Source organism: Malurus melanocephalus, unplaced genomic scaffold (assembly GCF_030028575.1).
Source record: "Malurus melanocephalus ecotype Western Australia unplaced genomic scaffold, MMel_1.1 scaffold_301, whole genome shotgun sequence".
NCBI lineage: Eukaryota > Metazoa > Chordata > Aves > Passeriformes > Maluridae > Malurus > Malurus melanocephalus.
In genome coordinates, this window is record NW_026623533.1 from 628,745 (window position 1) to 649,277 (window position 20,533).

Below are 20,533 nucleotides of genomic sequence, written 5' to 3' on the forward strand. Positions count from 1 at the left end.
TGAATGGTGTTTCTGAACACAGCAGGGGGGTTGAACCAGGTGACCTTTAAATAGTTTATTCCAACCAAAACCATTTTTGTGGTTTTTTGATTGTAGTGTCACAGACACAGCAGAGAAGGGTTGCTCTCTCCATGCTAAAGACTSTATCCGACATATGCCTAGATGACTGGGTATTCTTCTGGCCTTTAAATGCAACCACATAATCTTTAAATGTAACACAGTCAATGTCATGTTAACACTGCTGTCAGTGCAAAATATCACCCATCTTTCTCTGTCTCCTAGCAACTGCTTCCCACTTTTTTGCTTGCTGTCAAATTCTTTCTTGATTCTCTTCAGATCTGCAGCCCACAAAGAGCTTTAAAAAAACCACTTGCCCACTAGATTTGAATCAATTAATCTATGCAATAAAAGTTCTCCTAGGTACCTGCCAATGAATAAAAAGATAGTGACAATGATGACATGAATAGGCTAATTTTATTTGCAATAATACTAAGTATACTATTTTGCCATTAATTAAGCTTACGAGAACCAGTAGTTTTTTTTTTTTCATTCTTAGCTAAAACTGTAACATCTGGTAGCTGTTTTCCACTGTGAAGATCAACTGTACACTTTTCTTACCACACTGACCAAAACCTGGATTTGGAGAAATTGCTTCAGTTTCTTCCTCAAAAATGCACATTTTAAATGTTCAATCCAAAATTTAATACAAAATAGAAAAAAATGTCTTCAGAACAACAATCATGTCAGACAGATATTAGAAGTCAACTGTAACTATAGAATGGCACAAGCAAGATAATAACTTCTCTATCTTTTGTCCTCCCTGAATTGCATCTACGGACTTTGTACTTCCCAATCTACTCTATACTCGATGCCCATTCTAACTATGAAGTTAACGTGAGCTTCTGTTTTTTATTCAGCTCTAATGACATCTAGGAAATACGTCTTCATTTGCTCTTTTAGAAACTATTCCATGTATATTCATATATAATATCACAAAATATTTCATAGTGCTGTCTTACATTAGTTCCACAACTTTTCATTGCAAGAGAAAAACCACAACAAAGAAAGCTATCAGCTACTTAGCAGCAGTAAGATAAGTGTTTGAGCATTAAGAAGGACAGAGGTGAATAACTGCAGGATTTCCACTTTATGAATAATGCTGTTAATGCAACAGCAAATGCTATAAGAAATGCTACATCAGAATTTTACACAGATCCTAGTTTCAATCACTCCTAAGTTGTAGTGTTTAAAACTTCATATTTTTCTAACACTTAGGTACAAGTGACACTTAGGTGACTCTTAGGTAAAAGTGACACTTAGGTAAAAGAGTCACTGAATTTTACTTCTAACATGATGAAAATGTAAAATTGATAGCAGCACTGCCCATGTCCTTTGTTTTTGTATTTCTAAATATGTTAGCATACTTAGATATACAAAAATTTTTGGAAATATGTATAGCTTCTGGAAAATTAAATCTCTAAATAATAGTAATAATAAATACAGTTAGTGCACTATCAATTTCATTTGTTGTGACACAAAAGGTAAAGGCAAAGCCCAGACTTCATGTAATACACAGAAAACCAACAGACTTTGAAATAAGGAATCATTCCTGATTCTTTTTATACTTAAGCAGGCCTGCCTAGAAATTGATATATTTTATTTTTCACTTTTCAATCTGTTGGTATGTTTCATTGCATTTTGTTATAGTAATGAGGATGGCTTTGTAGTTCTTGTACTGTGCGCATAGCAATCCTTTCATGATCAATCAAGTTTTGTGGCAGAGCTTGTTACAACACTTCAAGATGTTTTAGAGTAGGAAGTGAAAACATGGAAGGAAATTTGCATTCAGGAAGACTTTTAAGATTTTCTTCATGCCTTTTGTAAGTTTAAAGGGCAATAACTTTAATGAAAATATTTTCTTATGCTTTTCCAATAAAGTAAAAGCTRTATTAATAGTTTCAGCGTTTATATTTTATGTGAAGAAAAAAATTAAAGACAAGTTTGCATTATTCATTTGGAAAGGGTCATGATACATTTCCAGTGAACTTTTCACAGTTTTCACTCTTTAGCCATTAACCTACTTCAGCTTTCTGCTCATGTTCTGATGGGGCACTGTTTAATTGCTGTGACATCAGTTTATCTTTTTTTTTTTTTTTTTTGCCACAGCTTTACTGTGAGGTTCTGCCTGCAGGCCACCCCTGTGCACAGCAGCATTTTGTGGGAGTGAGGCTTTGCCCACAATACAGGAAGACAAGACATACATAAGCCAAAGGCTTATCAGTCAAAGTCAAAGATTGGCTCCATCCAAGGATGCCAGGAGACTTGGTCAGTTCATCATAGCAAGGCATTTTTAAACTTTGAAAGTAGGGGAAGTCCGGGAGATTCCTGATGAGTGGAAAACTCACAAATGTTTCATCCATCATCATGAAATAGAGAAGTTATCCTGGGAAGATCCAGGTAACTACAAGCTAGCCAGTGTAGGGAAGGTTATAGAGCAAATCTTCTAGGAACCATTCTCGGGCACATAAAGGATGAGATGGTGATTGGGGACAGCCAGTATGGCTTTGTCAAAACCAAATGATATCTGGCCAACCTCATTCTTGCCTTGCATGGTGAGAGGACTGGTTCCAGGGATGAGGAGAGAACAATGAGAGAACAGTTATTTACTTTGTTTTTACTGAGGTCTTCTGCAAGATCTTCCATTTATCCTTTGAGAAAATGGTGAGCTACGAATTGGTGAAATGGATTCCACAAAAAAATGAGTGGACTGCAAGGAACAGAGGTTTGTGATCAGTCATGCAAGATCTGTGTGGAATCCCATTGCCACAAAAGGCATAATTCTAGATAATGAGACAGACTTGCTGAAGAGAAAACAGTTTTGCAGAAGAGACCTAGTGGTGAATAAGGCCAGCACATAATTTGGTCAGTGGCTTGGAGGAAATTATTACTTCCCTCCAGACTTTTGAGACTGCATCTGCTTTTGGGCTTCCTGGTAGAAAAAAGATACTGGCAGATTTTAGTGAAGGCACAAGTTGGAGTCCACCAGGAGACGTGGAGGAAACAAAGCCAGCTTCCTCTTGCAGATGCAGAGGGACAGGACAAGAGGGAACTGGTGCAACACTCAACAACAGAAACTCCAGATTGGTATTACGAGAGAAAATTACAGGGAGGGTGGTGAAACACCAGAATAGGTTTTCTGCCTAGAAATATTCAGAAGTTGATGAGACAGGACCCTAAGCAACCGGAAACAGTTGGCCCAGCTTTGAGCAGGAGATTGGGCCAGATGTCTCCGAGGAGGTCCAACCCACATTGTTTTACTAATGCCTGAAAAGCTTCAATGCATTTTTATAGGTGGATTGATATCTTATTTCTGAAAGGTCTGAAACAAATCAAACTTACATAATTTTTCTGTCACCATGCAGAATATATGACTCACATGCCATAAAAAAATTTTAGCACATTTGGGTGCATGCAGTCTTTTTTACTTTCATTATTTTTAAATAAAAATCACCATAATGCTGACAATTTGTGAAAGTATTATATTATCAAGTAACTGGGTGGTATATGCAATGTCTTTGATCCAATCCTTCCAGAGACAGTCTAACAAAACCAGGTATTTTTATAGAGGATTTGTACTTGAAAAAAATGTGTGCTGGATTTAAACAAATAATTTTAAAATACTTTATTAAACTGTTTACTTGGCTTATATCATATTTTTTATCATACAAATATGACTTATTGCATCAAAATAAAAAAGGTTTCACACATAATTAGATAGCGTGTAGGAAAAAGGAATTTTGGCCAATCAGTTTTAAAACTTGTTCTGTAATCATAATCTGTTATTATGGTTGACTTTTCTACACTGGTAATTGTCTTTACCACTGGGACAGGAATCCATTACATACATCAGATATCTACCTGTGTCATTCCAAAATTTTTTAATGTGCTGAATACTGATTTCAACCTGTTACATTTAAAATAATACAAGACTTGATTTCTCAACCATGTAAGTCAAAATTTTCGTAATAGAAGTCAAAATATTACATGTAGCTTCAATCTTATTCTGCACAACAGTTTTCAAAATGGGATGTCAAATAAACTGCATAGTACCAAAACACTGCAACATTCACAAAAGAAAATGTGAAAGAGGTACATAACTGTTGAATAATCAGAATCTATTTCAAGTTTAGTTCTTACTATTTCTCATACTTATCCAACACAATGTCAAAAAGTATAAAAGCTGGAGAGATCCCTACCCTAGTTTTATCAGTGTTTAAAGTGCTGGATAAAAGATCAAAGCTCAGACCATAAACCCCATCAATCCTCAGAAGATCTTTTTAATACTACAGGATTTTTTAAGTCTTAATGACATTCAAAAGCTTATTACAGTGGCTAGAAGTCATTATATTTCCTTACTTTTCTAGATTTTCGTTAAAGATGCTTTCATGATATCTGAATAGAACATATAACCCAAAATATATACCTAAACACATAATAAGTTTTGCCTCGGTGTAAGTTCCTTACATTTATTTAACTTCGAACCTTACAGTTCACCCAGTATGACTCACAACCCACAGTGTCTCATCCTTTCATTACCAATGATAAATGTATTGCTATATATCTACAGCTACCTCATTTCCTTAAATATAGTCAACTCTCTGAGCATATATCTGAGTTTAAAAAGGTTAAATTTATTACTGTGAGATCATTAAACTGGTTGTGTACAACACAGCTCATCCGTGCAGTTGGTGGTTTCAGATGATGTGCCGCACGTCATCCCTGCGTACCCAATCATCTCACAGAGAGAAGCAACTCAGCAGCAGCAATGAGCAAATCAGCCCAAACAGACCCCATAAGAAATGAGTTTCTTTGCTCATAAGCCATGTTTCTCACATTGTCCTTGCATGTATCGCTTTGAGGCACTTACTAATTCAGAGACATCACCTCTTGAGCATATTGTTTCTAGACACGAACCAGATTTCCGAATTCATATAAGCAATACTCAAGGTGGTAATTCATAGCTGTACAAAGTTTCATTCACACAAAATAGTCTTTCCAGCACATGAGGAATCCAATGGAAAGACCCTCTTATTTAGCTTGGCTTGGTGCTTTTATCAGTGGTTTTTGCTTTGATTCTGCAGGCCTTTCATTACCTCTGATAATGAAGGATGCACCACTTATTTTAGATTATGCTATTTGTAAAGGGAACACTGCCCTTATGTAATAAAGGCTTAAAAGATCTCCGAAATTTCAGAAGTTTTCCTCCTAAAAATATCTTAAGAGCCAAGTTCCCTTATGTAGTTAGGAACATCTCATTCTGCCTCTCTGTGTGTTTTTAAAATTTGAGATATACCTACATTTTCATGGCCATAACTTAAAAGCATATTTTACACCCAATAAATTCCACAGGGTTATCTTTATTTAGTGCTAAATAGAAGCATGTCTGGTAGGGGTAAGATTTGCTTATTTTGAAAAGTAATTTCTATTGCCTACAAAAGATAGCTGAAGTGACCTCAAGTGCATTGCAGCTATTGGCCAGCCGTTCTTAGATTCCTCTGGATACCTGTAAATACTCTATAAGAACAGGATTGAATCCAAAGAGTAAAGAAAGAGTACTGTGGCTGTGCTGCATCACAAAGCATAATTAAGCAAGTTAAAGAATGTATTTAGTAAGATTTTTTTTCCATACTATACCTTTTCATCCAAAGCCTTATGGTGCTCAAACAGAGATTTCAGAGCTTTGAGGACCTCAACTTCACTGGAAACCCCTGAGGGAGACTGTGCTTGCCGTTTCACCACTGTCATCCTCAGGGACCTTTCGTGTCTTGAGACAAGGCACTCCAAATGTTCCAGTAACAGCTATTGGATTTGAAATTAAAAATTATTAATTTCTGTCTACCTAAATGCCACAGAAATTCAAATTACAAAGTGCATGATACCAAACTGCAATTTTCTTGGCAACCTCATTGTAGGATAGATTGCTGGAACTATTAGCAATAATTCATGTTTTAAAATAAGACTGAATAAATGGAAAAGCAGAAAATCTTCTCATTATTTCCCTTAAAACTCTGCTTTGAAAAGCAAGAACGACAAATCACTAAGCGTACCGTCACTATTTAATTAATTACAAATTTACATTATTATTTGTGGTAGTAATTGATGAGCATTGACAACCAAATGACAACCAAAGACAGCCTAAGGAATCATGTAAAAATATTAAATAAGTTAATCATTAATTCAGACTAGCTGTAATATATTTTCAATTTAACAAAATATGTAAAAGTGAAACATATATTTTACTAGATTTTTACGACTATTCATTAGAAATACCACAGGAAATGATGCTTGTCACTAGCTCATGCTTTAAAATGTTCACTGTTGTATTACAAACATGCTTGAAACTCAGAAAAGTCCATAAATATCTGTAAAATAGCCTGTAAATAACATATTGTAAAACCTTATTATAATTATTACTCTGAGGTTAAAGGAAAAATTAAAATGGGATGTTAATGTTGCATAGAAAATTCCGTTTGTTTATACTTTCATAGTGTTACCATTGCTGTTCTTACTGCCTGAACATTAAAGAGACCTAGCCTTAAGGTTAAATCAGGATAGTTAAATTCATGAATCAGAATGCATGTTAAATGTATTGTAATTACAACAAATAATTATATCTAAGTCATTGAACTGGAAATCTGAAAGTTACATGGATAATTGTTTATTATTTCTCCTGTGATGTGGCTCTTAATATAGCTACTATTAGTAAATATATATATATTTATCTGTAATCCACAGTTATTTCAGTCACATAATGGTTTTTATTTTTACATAAATTAATAGACATAGAAGAGCAAAAGCAGAGGGAAATTATATTAAAGTTGCAGTATGTTGATATAAAGTCAGAAATGATTAGGGTTTGGTGTCATCTTTGCTTCAAACATGGTTCTTGGATTTGCACCTGGTTATTATGCAACAATAACTATATCCTTGATAAAAAGCAGTGAGCATGTATGTGAACAATGCTAATAAAATGAGAGTTGTCACGACTTCCAGTTCAAGAAAGGAGGGTCTTCCTATCATTTCTGAATCCGAGTGGTGCCCTGTATTTATGAAACTCAAGCAAACAAGAAATTCACAAGCTTTCTCATCCCTGTAGGGTTGACAGCAGATATAGATGGATTTTTAATTATTTGAGGGAGTCCAAAGCAGCGCACAAATTTGACGATACTTCAATGACAGAGCCACCATGAATTTATAATAGGGCTGTGGGAAGTTTGCAACTTAGAGGAGATGAGAATATTTTCCAAATATTTACAGAGTATTTCTCTTCATAGTAGTACATAAATAAATAGATAATTGCTATCAGGAATAGAACTGAATTGCTGAATTTTGTTCTAAATTCTTGCATTTTCATGGCTTTTCTCAGCCACCTAGTTTATCTGGGAGACAGTTGGAGGAGAGTAAGTTAATAGCTGATTTCTAATTCTGCAACCTACTCTCTGCCCCATCTCTTCAAAGAGTCTGTGGGGGTGCAACACTTCCTTCTCTGTGAAGCCTGACTCTGCCCCACTCCATAGCACCAGGGTAGCCAGAATCTGACTAAACCATGCCGTGCACTCAGATTTCCCCACAGTCACTCCCATATCTGGGCTGATTTTATTAGAGCCTGCCTCATCCTAATCTGTTCTCTTCCTGCAGAAACTTTTCAACACATCATAGTTAAGTCTGGATCAGCTAAATCCAGCCAAAAGGCTACGGATTTCTGAAGAAGTGGGGAAAAAAGGGAAAATATTGATCCACATCTGAGTTTTTAGCATATAACTATTCATTCCATTGGTCTGTAGCTGTCTAATTCTCAAACTGAACTCATTAAACCAGTCCAGAATAGTAAAACCTTGGCAACCTTTTTTTCAGCCTAACTCTGAGCACATTTAATATTTGGTGTCCTACTACCCTAACTGTCTTATCTCCCAGACAAATGCTATGATGATCAGGGACTTCTGAGAGCCTGCATGCAAATCTTAGTTGGAAGGAAAAATGAGAAAATCTTGTTTAGGAGAGAAGTGATGGTGACATGGAAAGACTTCCATGACAGAAGGAATTCCATATAACCTATAGCAGAAAGGTAAGTAAGGAACACACAAAACCCCTCTAACACACATCCAGAATCTCATTTTGAACTGGGGCAGACAGACAATCCCAACAGGGAATTTGAAGTCAGCATGGACAGAAGATGAGAAACTTGCTAAGCAAAGGCAGAACAGTGATTGAAGAGAGTGATGAAGAGACAAAACTGAGTTAAACGAAGTTTTTAAGTATAAGAAGTGAGCAGAGAGATGGGAACTCAGAATTTCTAATGGGGTGATTGTGGAGGAGTTTGCTATTTGAGATGAACAGTACAGCAACCTAGGCTTTTGCAGAGCTGCAGATAATGTATTTAACTTTAGGTTACGTTACTGCCATGTTAGAAACATGCATAATACATAGTGCTACACCAATGACAATCTCCACTTAATATACATAAAAGCCAAGTTTGCTTTTTAGCTTAACTACCATTTCAGAGGAGGAAAAAGCATATTGCAATGCCTGCATACATTTCATAGTTGTTAAATAAATCAAGTGCAAAATGCTGTGTTGCCTATTTTACTGTATAAAGACAGATGCCACAGCTGAATATCAAAAGATCCATGAAGAACTAAAACAGTGCTTGTGAACATTTCATACTTTTTCTCAGTATTTTATTGACTCAAGCTATTCTGTTTGCAGTTACTCATTCCTCTGGAAACTACCTCTGAACATTGGAATTTTCCTTACCATCAGCTCTAGGAATGCTCAAGAAGGCATGCTAACATGGGTGTCTAGTTTCTAAAAAAAATTCTTGGCTTTTCAACAAAAATCATCTCTATTTCTTCAGAAACTCTGTGAGCACTGCTTACAGCAAAGCCTGCTGAGCAGGGAATACTATTAAACTGATTTCTTAGTGCAAGATCACTCCCAGTTCTGCTGAAACAGAAAAACTCAAGGGGTAGAACATCTGACTGTAACTGAGCACCTGATAGCAAATCTTTGGCCCCTGCTCTGATAAAATGTTAGAATCACAGAAAAGTAGAGTTGTTTAGGCTGGAAAAGACCTCTAAGATCATTAAATCCAAACATTTATCCAGCACAACCAAGTCCTCCACTAAACAAAGTGCCCAAGTTCAACATCTACATGTCTTTTAAATACCTCCAGGGATGGGCACTCCACCATTCCCCTGGGCAGCCTGTTCCAGTGCTTGATAACCTTCTTGTTGAAAAAAAATTTCCTAATACCCAACCTAAAATTCTCCTGGTGTAACTTGAGGCCAATTTCCTCTTTCCTATCACTTGTTACCTGTGAGAAGGAGCTGATGCCCACCTGGCTACAGCCTCCTTACAGGTGGTTAAGAGAGTGATAAGGTCACTCCTGAGCCTCTTTTTCTCCAGGCTAAACACCCCCAGCTCCCTCAGCTGCATCTTGTAAGACTTGTGCTTCAGACCCTTCACCAATTTTGTTGCCCTAGTTTGAACATGCACTGCAATTGCTGTTTTATTCAACTTTTCCCCAATTACATTAAAAGAAGGGGTAGTAGGTCTTCCCGCTTTCCTGGGAAGAGCAACAATAATGACAGAATTATGAAGTGTCTCAGGGCTACAGTGGGGGAAGGGACATATAAACATAAAAAACTGACATTGAAGATGATGGTGTGCCCAAATGATGTTTAACAACTGAAGGAAATCACAGTAACTTGTGGGCATGCTGAGGACTTTCCTCCCCAAGAATTAATATTCCAAATAGTTGTGGGAACACCAACAGGATTTCACACTGAAATGACATTGTACCAATACTGGTAGTTCGTTTAAACTGCAAAAGAATTGTAGAAACAGCTTTAGGGATTTCAGTAAGTTGCAATTAAACTCTGGCATTAATAGCGATCATGAGCTGCTGAGCATTTTCTGCTCCCTCACACTGTGTCAAGCTGTTACAGTTGTCAAGCACTCAGAGGGACAGGCAGCTTGCAGAGAAAAGGAGATGAAGATCAACAGCAGCAGGTAGGACAGAATCACCCACGCATCACTGCTATGCTCTTCGTAGTGGAAAGCATAAGCTTGACAATGAATTATGAACTAATCTGACAAGTGATTTTTACTCTTATGCAGGGTAAATTTTAGGATACTCAAGATGCCGTGATGATAATTGTTTCTTATGTAAGTAAGATTGTTTCTGGAGCTCTGGACTTTCTATAAGCATAAAAAAGGTACAAAAATAATAATAATAATAAAGATTGAAAAGTGCTCTCGTGATTTTTTTTTATTTAATGAAACATCTTTAAAGTGTTAATTAGAGCTAAATAAACAAGAAAAGAGAAAAATTTTAGAATATACCCAGCTTCCCGTATTTCTCAAATCACTTACAAAGCTGTTATGGAAATGATCAGTTTCTGTGAAATGGAAATGCATGGTTAGATTTAATGTATAAACTACATCAGTGTAGATTATCACTTACTCTGCTATAAATACACCATACCATCATGACTGCATGGACACTGATTGACATATGGAAAGTGAAAGATGTGAAAACATTCATTTTTAGGAATGATGGCTCAATAAGTTGAAATTAGTGTGACTCAGCAGTTTGCATGATCACAGGACCTGGATTTTAATCAATATAAAATATTTTATCTTGACTTCCATTATTTTCAAAAAACTTGTTTGTAAAAAGAAAATTTCACAGCAGGATAATAAATGGAGAAATTAAAGAATAAGCAGATGGTAATGAAGAGAAAAGGAGAGTCATAAATAATGAAATAAAGGGAAAAGACATAAAAGAAAAAGCTTTTACTTTTTAAAATGAGCCAGACTCAGCTGAAGTTATTCCTTAGAGGAATGGGGTAACCCTCTAAGAAGACAATTCTCTTTTGAGATCTAGCTTAGAATTTCTCACCAGCATATGGAAAATTGAATTTTCTTTCAGTTTATATTTAGAATTCACATGGTCCAGTGAATCTCCATCTCTGGTGTGAGCAGAAAAGAGAAGCAAAATAAGCATGAATGGGGCCATCTTTCCCTACAAAAAGAGCATCCCCATGGAAGACAGCATGACTAGCCAGCTCTGGGACATGTTGTAGTATATGGTGGTTTAAAGTCTGGCAAGAGCATATACATGACATGATGGGGTGATAACTTATTAATGAAAATGTTAGGGAATCAGGATAAGGCAATTTTTTCTCTCGCCTTCTCCATCAATACTTGGACTCTATCTTCCCCTTGTTTGCTGTAACATCTCCTGCATCCCTATATGTTTTCCACAGCCTAAACATTTTGATCTCCAATATCTAGCTTTTTCCTCATTTTGAAAACACACTTCTAGCACTTAGTAATTTTAACTGCAAGGATTTGCAAGGATTATCACTATAACTCCCATTTGTTACTAGTTCTCCTGGAAAACTTTTTACTGATATTTTTTCTTATGTAGTACAAGAAACATAAGAATGGATGATCTTTAAGCTTCTTGCTCTGCAAAGAAACTGACTGTGAAAGAGATCAGTCTGACTTAGGAGATGACTTGCAGTTGAGTCATCTCCCTTTTCTGTCACAGCTCTTTGGCAAGTGACTATCATTGGCTATTGGCTGTCTTGCAATTTTTGTTAGTCTGCACTGCTTGTATCAGACCCACAGTAGGTATTGGTGCACTGCAGTTTTAATATACAAATGGTGTTCAGTGGACTTTGTAGTGAAATGGTGTCTTGGATTGATTTTGTGCCAATTCTGTTATGTATTCTTATCCCCGTTGGCTTGTAATGCCCAAAAGGTGCCTGTGCCTTTCACCCCGACTCGGAAGAAGGAGCAGGAGCTGCTGGGAAGGCGGCGCGGGCAGTTTAAAAGCCGGCGCTGCCGCGCAGCCGGAGCTTTTGGAGCTCTGCTCGTTTGCTTTTGCAGCGGCGCTGCGGGAGTCCTTGTTCGCTGTGTGCAGCAGAGTTACATTGTTGCTGTTTTAGCTAGCTCGGGATTGTTAGCTCCGGCAGCTCTCTGTGGACAGACCCCCTCTGCGGCTCCTGCAATTCTGCTCCTGGAAGCAATTCAGTGACCGGTGAGGAGAAGCCGCGCGGCTCCATCTCGTCTGGGATTCCAGAAGCCAAGCCGGCAACAAAAACACACCGAGCCCTCCATTCCATCCACAGTGAAGAAAGGACTGTAATCCAGTTTTTTTGGTTTTCTTTTTGCCTCTGTTATGGGAGTGGCCACTGGGTTTCTSTTTTTGTTTCTTTTTTTTTCCGGGGACAGGAGCCATTTTGTCCGTGCCACCTGGCGAGCCGGAGGGGGCAGCGGCATTCCTGGGCTTTTAAATATCTAACGGTTACTTTTTATCTGTGTCCTGTGGGCACTGTGTTTTGTTAATAAACTACCTTTTTTCTCTTCACTTTTTGCCTGGCATCTATTTCATATTGGTGGGGAAAAATTATCAATTTTTTTCACTTCAGAGGAAACATTTCTCTGTAACGTTTTTCTCTGAGAACATTGTCTCAAAACCGAGGCAAATTTTGGCGCACAACATTTGGGGCTTGAGAAAGTGAAAAATTATAATAATTGTATTTCGGTTCTAAATGCTTGATATTGGTTTACCTTTAGAAGTCACCATGCTGTTTCAAGTAATTATGTCATTCTGGTCTCTAGGTCTATTTGCCTATCCATATATAGGGGCAATTTTGTCCCTTGCATGGAAATTTTATAGATCAGGGACACAAATTCGTGTTGCTATATTTATAGGTGTGGTAGTGATGATTTATAAAAGTTTAAGAGAGGTACTGGGAGCTTTTGAAAATTGGTATGCTATGTTGTTTCTCTGTCCTAGTCTTAGTAACCTGTTTTGGGRTCTTTTTAGTAATTATAGCCAGTACAGAAAAAGTAGGGGATGATGTTTCCCAGCCCTTCATCTCCTTTTTCCCCTTCAAATCTGGCACATTACCTTTTGACAATGTTCAGTTTCCCCTAGGTGTTAAAGGTGCCACTTTCCTGGTGTTTTATCTGGTAGGAATGTTCTATATGGTCTGCAGCATGTCTATAATGAGGGCTGAGTTTTCCAGGGGGGCTACCCAGACACCTCACCCATGTGTGGAAAAGTCTGAGTGGTGTGGGATATGGGAAAATATAGGCCAAATACTGAAGGAATTCTCTGAACCAAGAGCTTTTAACTTCCCTCCTGAAAAAATTCAGAACCCAGATGAAGGGGAGAAATACCTGAAAGAGAARTGCAATGAGAACTGTAAGGTAAAGAAGCTCATTGTAATATGCTGGGCCCTGGCTAATGCTTATCGCACACTGCTCAATGCTGTAGCACAGGAGACAGAACCAGAGGGACCAAAGGACAAGTCAGCAGATACCCCAGTCACTCAGGCTGCAGCTAAACCAGACAGTGAGCCAAAGCCAGTAGCAGTTGCCTCTGTCCAGAGAAGGAAACACAAAACCAAATCCATTCGCCCAGTAGATGATGATGGGCAGTCAGTAACCTCACAGCCAGCAGGGGACTCTGAACCAGAAGTTATTGTTGAGTCTCTGACCCCAGAAAACATTTGTGGCCTAAGGGTAGATTACAAAAGACAGCTTAATGAATCGATATTGGGCTGGCTGGTCTGCGTCTGGGACGCCGCAGGTGATAATATGATGCTGGATGGTGGTGAAGTGATGCAGTTGGGATCCCTGTCAGGTGATGCAGCTATTGACCAAGGGATGGAAAGGGGATCTGAAGCTCTCAGTCTCTGGGCACAGCTTCTAAGAAGTGTGAGAGAAAGATACATGTGTCTAGAAGATCTCCAGATACATCAGACCTTGTGGAAGGGTTCTCCCCTATGTAGCCTACGAACCCCCCCATAGAACAAGGGATTAAATGCTTGAGAGAGCTGGCAGCATGGGAGATCATTTTCTCAAATGACCAAACAATCAGGAGCCCAGACATGGTAAAGTGCGCACCGCTGATGTGGCTAAAACTCGTGCGACTTGGGCCACAAGAATATGCCTCGTCTTTAGTAATGATGAAATGCAATGAAGGGCAGGAGACCGTGCTTGCTGTGGTGAAGAAGCTCCATGCATATGCAGATACTGTGCATGGCCCAACACATGCCAGAATCTCAGCTGTAGAAACAAGCCTGTCAGAGCGCATGCAGAAAATAGAAAACAAGATGGAGGAGAATCATCAGAACCTCAGGAGAGAGATTAAAGTGAGCCTTCTACAAGTCACATCCATTCAGACCAGAAGCCCTGTCACCAGGAGCAGACGTCCCCCAGACAACCAAAGAGAATACACTCCACGAGCAAACCTCTGGTACTTCCTGCGTGAGCATGGGGAAAACATGAGAAGGTGGGATGGAAAACCAACCTCTGCCCTGGCAGCACGGGTGCGTGAATTGAAGAATGGCAATGGCAGAGAGGAAGCTTCACCAGAAGAGAAGTAGCTCCGGTTTCCCATAACCAAGCTGCCCAGCATAACAGAAGGCAGAATGACATGTTCAACCCCCTGGAAGGAGCCTGTGCAATGTATGCCCAGAGAAGGAATGACAACTAGTATTAGAGGGACCTTGCCTCTAGCCAGGTAGAGGCAAGGGAGAACCGTGCCCTTTGGACTGTGTGGATTCATTGGCCTGGCACAGCAGAACCACATAAATATGAGGCTTTGGTTGACACTGGTGCGCAGTGCACGCTCATTCCTTCGCGACATGTTGGGACAGAATCTGTTTCTATTGCTGGCGTGACAGGAGGATCACAAGACCTGACTCTGGTGGAAGCTGAAGTGAGCCTGACTGGAAAGGAGTGGAGGAAACATCCTATTGTGACTGGTCCAGAGGCCCCATGTATCCTGGGAATAGAATTCCTCTGAAGTGTGTATTTCAAAGACCCAAAGGGATTCAAGTGGGCCTTTGGAATAGCTGTTGTAGAGACTGAGGGCATCAAGCAATTAAACACCTTGCCTGGATTGTCTGAAAATCCTTCTGCAGTTGGATTCCTGAAGGTGGAAAGTGGCACGTTCCAGTCGCAACGTCAACAGTGCATTGCCGGCAGTACAGAACAAACCGAGATGCTGTGATTCCCATCCATAAGATGATCCGAGAGCTGGAGAGCCAAGGGGTGGTCAGCAAGGCCCACTCACCCTTCAACAGCCCCATCTGGCCTGTGTGCAAGTCTGAAGGAGAATGGAGATTGACTGTGGACTATCGTGCTTTGAATGAAGTGACTCCACCGCTGAGCGCTGCCATGCCGGACATGCTGGAGCTCCAGCACGAGCTGGAGTCAAAAGCGGTACGCCACCACTGACATTGCCAATGCCTTCTTCTCCATTCCTCTGGCAGCAGAGTGCAGGCCTCAGTTTGTTTTCACCTGGAGGAGTGTGCAGTACACCTGGAACCGGCTGCCCCAGGGATGGAAGTACAGCCCCACCATCTGCCATGGGTTGATCCAGGCTGCCCTGGAAAAGGGTGAGGCTCCGGAACACCTTCAGTATATTGATATCRTTGTGTGGGGGAACACAGCAGCAAAAGTATTTGAAAAAGGAAAAAAGATCATCCAGATTCTCATGAAAGCCGGTTTTGCAATAAAAAGGAACAAAGGGAAGGGACCTGCTCAAGAGATCCAGTTCCTTGGGGTAAAGTGGCAAGATGGATGGCGTCAGATCCCCACTGTCATGTCAATGTCTCAACCGACCAGCAAAAAGGAGACACAAGCTTTCCTGGGTGCCACAGGCTTTTGGAGGCTGCACATCCCCGAATACAGCCAGATTGTGAACCCACTCTACCTGGTGACCCACAAGAAGAACGATTTCCACCAGGCCCTGAACAGCAGCAAGCCTTCACCCAGATCAAGCAGGAAATCGGTCATGCAGTAGCCCTTGGCCCAGTCAGGACAGGACCAGAAGTGAAGAACGTGCTCTACTCTGCAGCTGGGAGCAATGGTCTGTCCTGGAGCCTTCGGCAGAAGGTGTCTGGTGAGACTCGAGGCCGGCCACTAGGATTCTGGAGCTGAAGYTACCGAGGGTCTGAAGCCAACTACACTCTAACAGAGAGGGAGACCTTGACAGCCTATGAGGGAGTCCAAGCTGCTTCAGAAGTGATAGGCACTGAAGCCCAACTCCTCCTGGCACCCTGAATACCAGTGCTGGGATGGATGTTCAAAGCTATGGTTCCCTCCACCCACCATGCCACCGATGCTACCTGGAGCAAATGGATCTCTCTCATTACTCAGCGTACCCGTATAGGAAACCCGAATCGCCCTGGGATTCTGGAAATAATTACAAATTGGCCTGAAGGTGAAGACTTTGGTCTTGCTGATGAGGAGGAACAAGAACAAGTGACACGTGCTGAGGAAGCTCCACTACACAACCAACTGCCAGCAGAGGACAGAGGCTATGCACTCCTCACTGATGGTTCCTGTTGCATTGTCGGGATGAACTGAAAGTGGAAAGCAGCCGTGTGGAGCCCCACACGACAGGTAGCACAGGCCACAGAAGGAGAAGGTGGATCGAGTCAATTTGCTGAACTCAAAGCCATCCAGCTGGCCCTGGACATTGCTGAGAGGGAAAAGTGGCCAAAGCTCTACCTTTACACCGATTTATGGATGGTAGCCAATGCCCTGTGGGGGTGGCTGGACAGATGGAAAAAGGCCAATTGGCTACGTAGGGGAAAACCAATCTGGGCTGCTGAAGAGTGGAAAGACATTGCTGCCCGGGTGGAGAAGTTACCCGTGAAAGTCCGCCATGTAGATGCCCATATTCCCAAGAGCCGAGCTAATGAGGAGCACCAGAACAACAAGCAGGTAGATCGAGCTGCAAAGATAGAGGTTTCCCAGATTGATCTGGATTGGCAACACAAGGGTGAGTTGTTCCTAGCTTGATGGGCCCATGATGCCTCAGGCAATCAGAGATGCCACTTATAAGTGGGCACGAGACCGAGGGGTGGATCTAACCATGGACAGTATTTCCCAAGTTATCCATGACTGTGAGACATGAGCTGCCATCAAGCAGGCCAAACGGGTGAAGCCCCTATGGTATGGGGGAAGATGGGACACGTACAAGTACAGAGAGGCCTGGCAGGTTGATTACATCACGCTGCCCCAGACCCGTCACAGCAAGCACTATGTACTCACAATGGTAGAAGCCACCACTGGATGGTTGGAGACCTACCTGTGCCTCATGCCACTGCCCGTAGCACCATCTTGGGCCTTGAAACACAGGTCCTTTGGAGGCATGGTACCCCAGAGAGAATTGAGTCTGACAGCGGGACTCATTTCAASAACAGCCTTATAAACACCTGGGCTAGGGAACATGGCATTGAGTGGGTGTACCATATCCCTTACCATGCACCAGTAAGGGATGCACTTTGCTGCCGGCAAAGTGGAACGGTGCAATGGGCTCCTGAAAACCACCTTGAAGGCACTGGGCCGAGGTACTTTCAAAAACTGGGAATAGCACCTAGCAAAGGCTACCTGGATGGTAAACACCAGAGGCTCTACCAACTGAGCAGGCCCTGCCCAATCTGAACCCCTGCATAAAGTAGATGGAGACAGGGTCCCAGCAGTACATCTCAATGGCCTGTTAGGAAAGAATGTCTGGATTAATTCTGCCTCTAGCAAAGACAAACCCATCCGTGGGGTTGCTTTTGCTCAGGAGCTAGGTTGTACATGATGGATAATGCAGGAGGACTCATGTATTCAGGGGGATTTGATTTTGAGTGAAAACCGCTTGTAATGTTTGCTGAATGTCATTATTTTGTATATATGTATATATGTATATATGTATATATTTATGTGTGTCTTTAGAGTTAGAATGTATTAGTTTGAGCTTAAAAGCCAACGGATATGGAACAAGGGGTGAAATGTCTTGGGTTGATTTTGTGCCAATTCTGTTTATGTATTCTTATCCCCGTTGGCTTGTAATGCCCAAAAGGTGCCTGTGCCTTTCACCCCGACTCGGAAGAAGGAGCAGGAGCTGCTGGGAAGGCGGCGCGGSCAGTTTAAAAGCCGGCGCTGCCGCGCAGCCGGAGCTTTTGGAGCTCTGCTCGTTTGCTTTTGCAGCGGCGCTGCGGGAGTCCTTGTTCGCTGTGTGCAGCAGAGTTACATTGTTGCTGTTTTAGCTAGCTCGGGATTGTTAGCTCCGGCAGCTCTCTGTGGACAGACCCCCTCTGCGGCTCCTGCAATTCTGCTCCTGGAAGCAATTCAGTGACCGGTGAGGAGAAGCCGCGCGGCTCCATCTCGTCTGGGATTCCGGAAGCCAAGCCGGCAACAAAAACACACCGAGCCCTCCGTTCCATCCACAGTGAAGAAAGGACTGTAATCCAGTTTTTTTGGTTTTCTTTTTGCCTCTGTTATGGGAGAGGCCACTGGGTTTCTSTTTTTGTTTCTTTTTTTTTCCGGGGACAGGAGCCATTTTGTCCGTGCCACCTGGCGAGCCGGAGGGGGCAGCGGCATTCCTGGGCTTTTAAATATCTAACGGTTACTTTTTATCTGTGTCCTGTGGGCACTGTGTTTTGTTAATAAACTACCTTTTTTCTCTTCACTTTTTGCCTGGCATCTATTTCATATTGGTGGGGAAAAATTATCAAATTTTTTCACTTCAGAGGAAACATTTCTCTGTAACGCTTTTCTCTGAAAACATTGTCTCAAAATCAAGACAAATGGATAAAGCATTTTTTATTAAATACTAAAATAATACACGTGTAGGAGTTACTGGCAATTTAAGCAGCTACAGAAAGTCTTCAGACTTTTCTTCAGCTGACATGATTTGCTAAACCTGGAAAATGCAGTTCAATTCCTACATGTTTCTCCTAATTAGTTAATTAATTAACTGATTATATTTCTGTGAGAATAATTTTKAACTGCTCAGAATGTGTGACAGTCATGGAAGAAAAAGTAGGTCTGACCTATGCCTCCCATAAGTTTTCCAAAACCCATGACATCTAAGAATTTTGTGCTACACATGATCATCTCCTGAACGTCCAGGAAAGCATAGAGGTAGATGGGTCAGCTTTGCCTATTTGTAGGCATCTGTTTTATCTGTCCTCCCTTGAATTTCTGAACTCTTTGGCACTCTGGTGCTATAGATGGAAAGAAGCAGGGATAAAGGCCCTCTCTCAGTTCTTTTGGCATATGTATTGTTAGATTCCCTTCTGAATGCAAATTAGCTGACAAAGAAGGCATGCTATCTGAGCATCCAACGTGCTATTAGCTTATTAAGAGGAGAAAAACAGAAAAAGTTACACAGATCACAGAAGAGCGAAATATGGATATGAGAAACTACCACTGGTGTTCAACCTCTGCGATCCATTTTGTATGTTCATTACCAGCCTGACTCTTGTCTGATCTGGGACTACTCCATCTATTTCTTCATACCTTTCCACAAACACCACAAAGTCTCCTCTGTTACTTTCTTGTCTTTCTTGATCAATTCTGCCTTTGTCCAGACACTTCTATGTGCAAATTATTTTATTCTGAAAACATATTCTGTACATAATTTGAGAACTTTCAGAAGGTGCTGTAACATATATTCCTGTTCCCAGAGAGAATTACATCTTCTGATTGAAGCCGAGCATGATAAATTTATGATAAATGAATTCATCATCATCAGATTCATGATAAATGAATCTTGCCCCACTCAGCTGTATGGCAAATGACATTTACTTCAGGCATCACAAGGCTGCATGTAGACTGAACAGACTGTCGCATGTGTGATTGCCTTCATCTCATCCTTGCTCAGATCAAATCCAAGGCACAAGGCAGAACTGGCTCTGCTGTAACCTTTCCCTTTGCCTTGATAAGAGATAACGGTATGTGCAGGCTACTCAGGCTTGGAAGGCTGCATGAGTCCTTTGCTTTAGAAAACATTTAAACTGCATGACCTGACCATGTTACATTCTCAGTCTGTTATGTTTGTGATAAATCGGGCTATTACACTGATTTCCTTCAGGACTGTAGTACAGCAGACATGACCCGCTACTTAAAACCTCCCTTACTCAAGAAAATGCTGTAATTTTGTCTTCTCATTGATACAAATGAGGATCTAGATTTATTTTTCAGTTTACACATCCATTATGTCCAGAAAAGTTCTGGAGTATACTTACTCTTGTGTTGTTTCTTTCAGCTTTTAGCTCTGAAATCTCTTCCTCTTTTTCAAGCAGCTGTTCCCTGCATGCATTTAATTCTTTTGTCAGTGCAGCAAATTCCTGTAGAATAAAATTATACATTAAGTTACTCAAGATGTAAGCACTAGGATAATCAAATCCATATGCATCCTAGAGTTTGAGGATTTAAATATTTAGAAATCACAAACTAAAATAGCATATTTAAGCTCCAGCATCTACCAAAATTTCAAGTTTAGACATAGATAATAAAAAGTGACTATTGATTTAAGTTCAGAAAAAAAAGAAGATTCAAAATTATGGTAACATCTCCCATACATAAACTGCCAGAACCACACCAGAAGAACAGAACCGACCAATTTCATAGCAACAGAGACACCACATTTCACACAAAAGGA

At 40.6% G+C, this 20,533-nt stretch overlaps 1 protein-coding gene across 1 annotated transcript in view; it reads right to left on the minus strand.

The window, feature by feature from the left end:
• The window catches only part of PPFIA2 (PTPRF interacting protein alpha 2), a 105,034-nt gene extending 84,818 nt beyond the window's left edge, over positions 1-20,216 (minus strand). The window contains exons 1-2 of the mRNA XM_057377135.1: positions 20,118-20,216; positions 5,695-5,859 (exon numbers count right to left, since the gene is read on the minus strand). Coding sequence (XP_057233118.1) covers positions 5,695-5,805 — 111 coding nt within the window. The 5' untranslated portion in view covers positions 5,806-5,859; positions 20,118-20,216. The remainder of the gene's footprint in view (positions 1-5,694; positions 5,860-20,117) is intronic.
• Between the last annotated feature and the right edge of the window lie 317 nt (positions 20,217-20,533).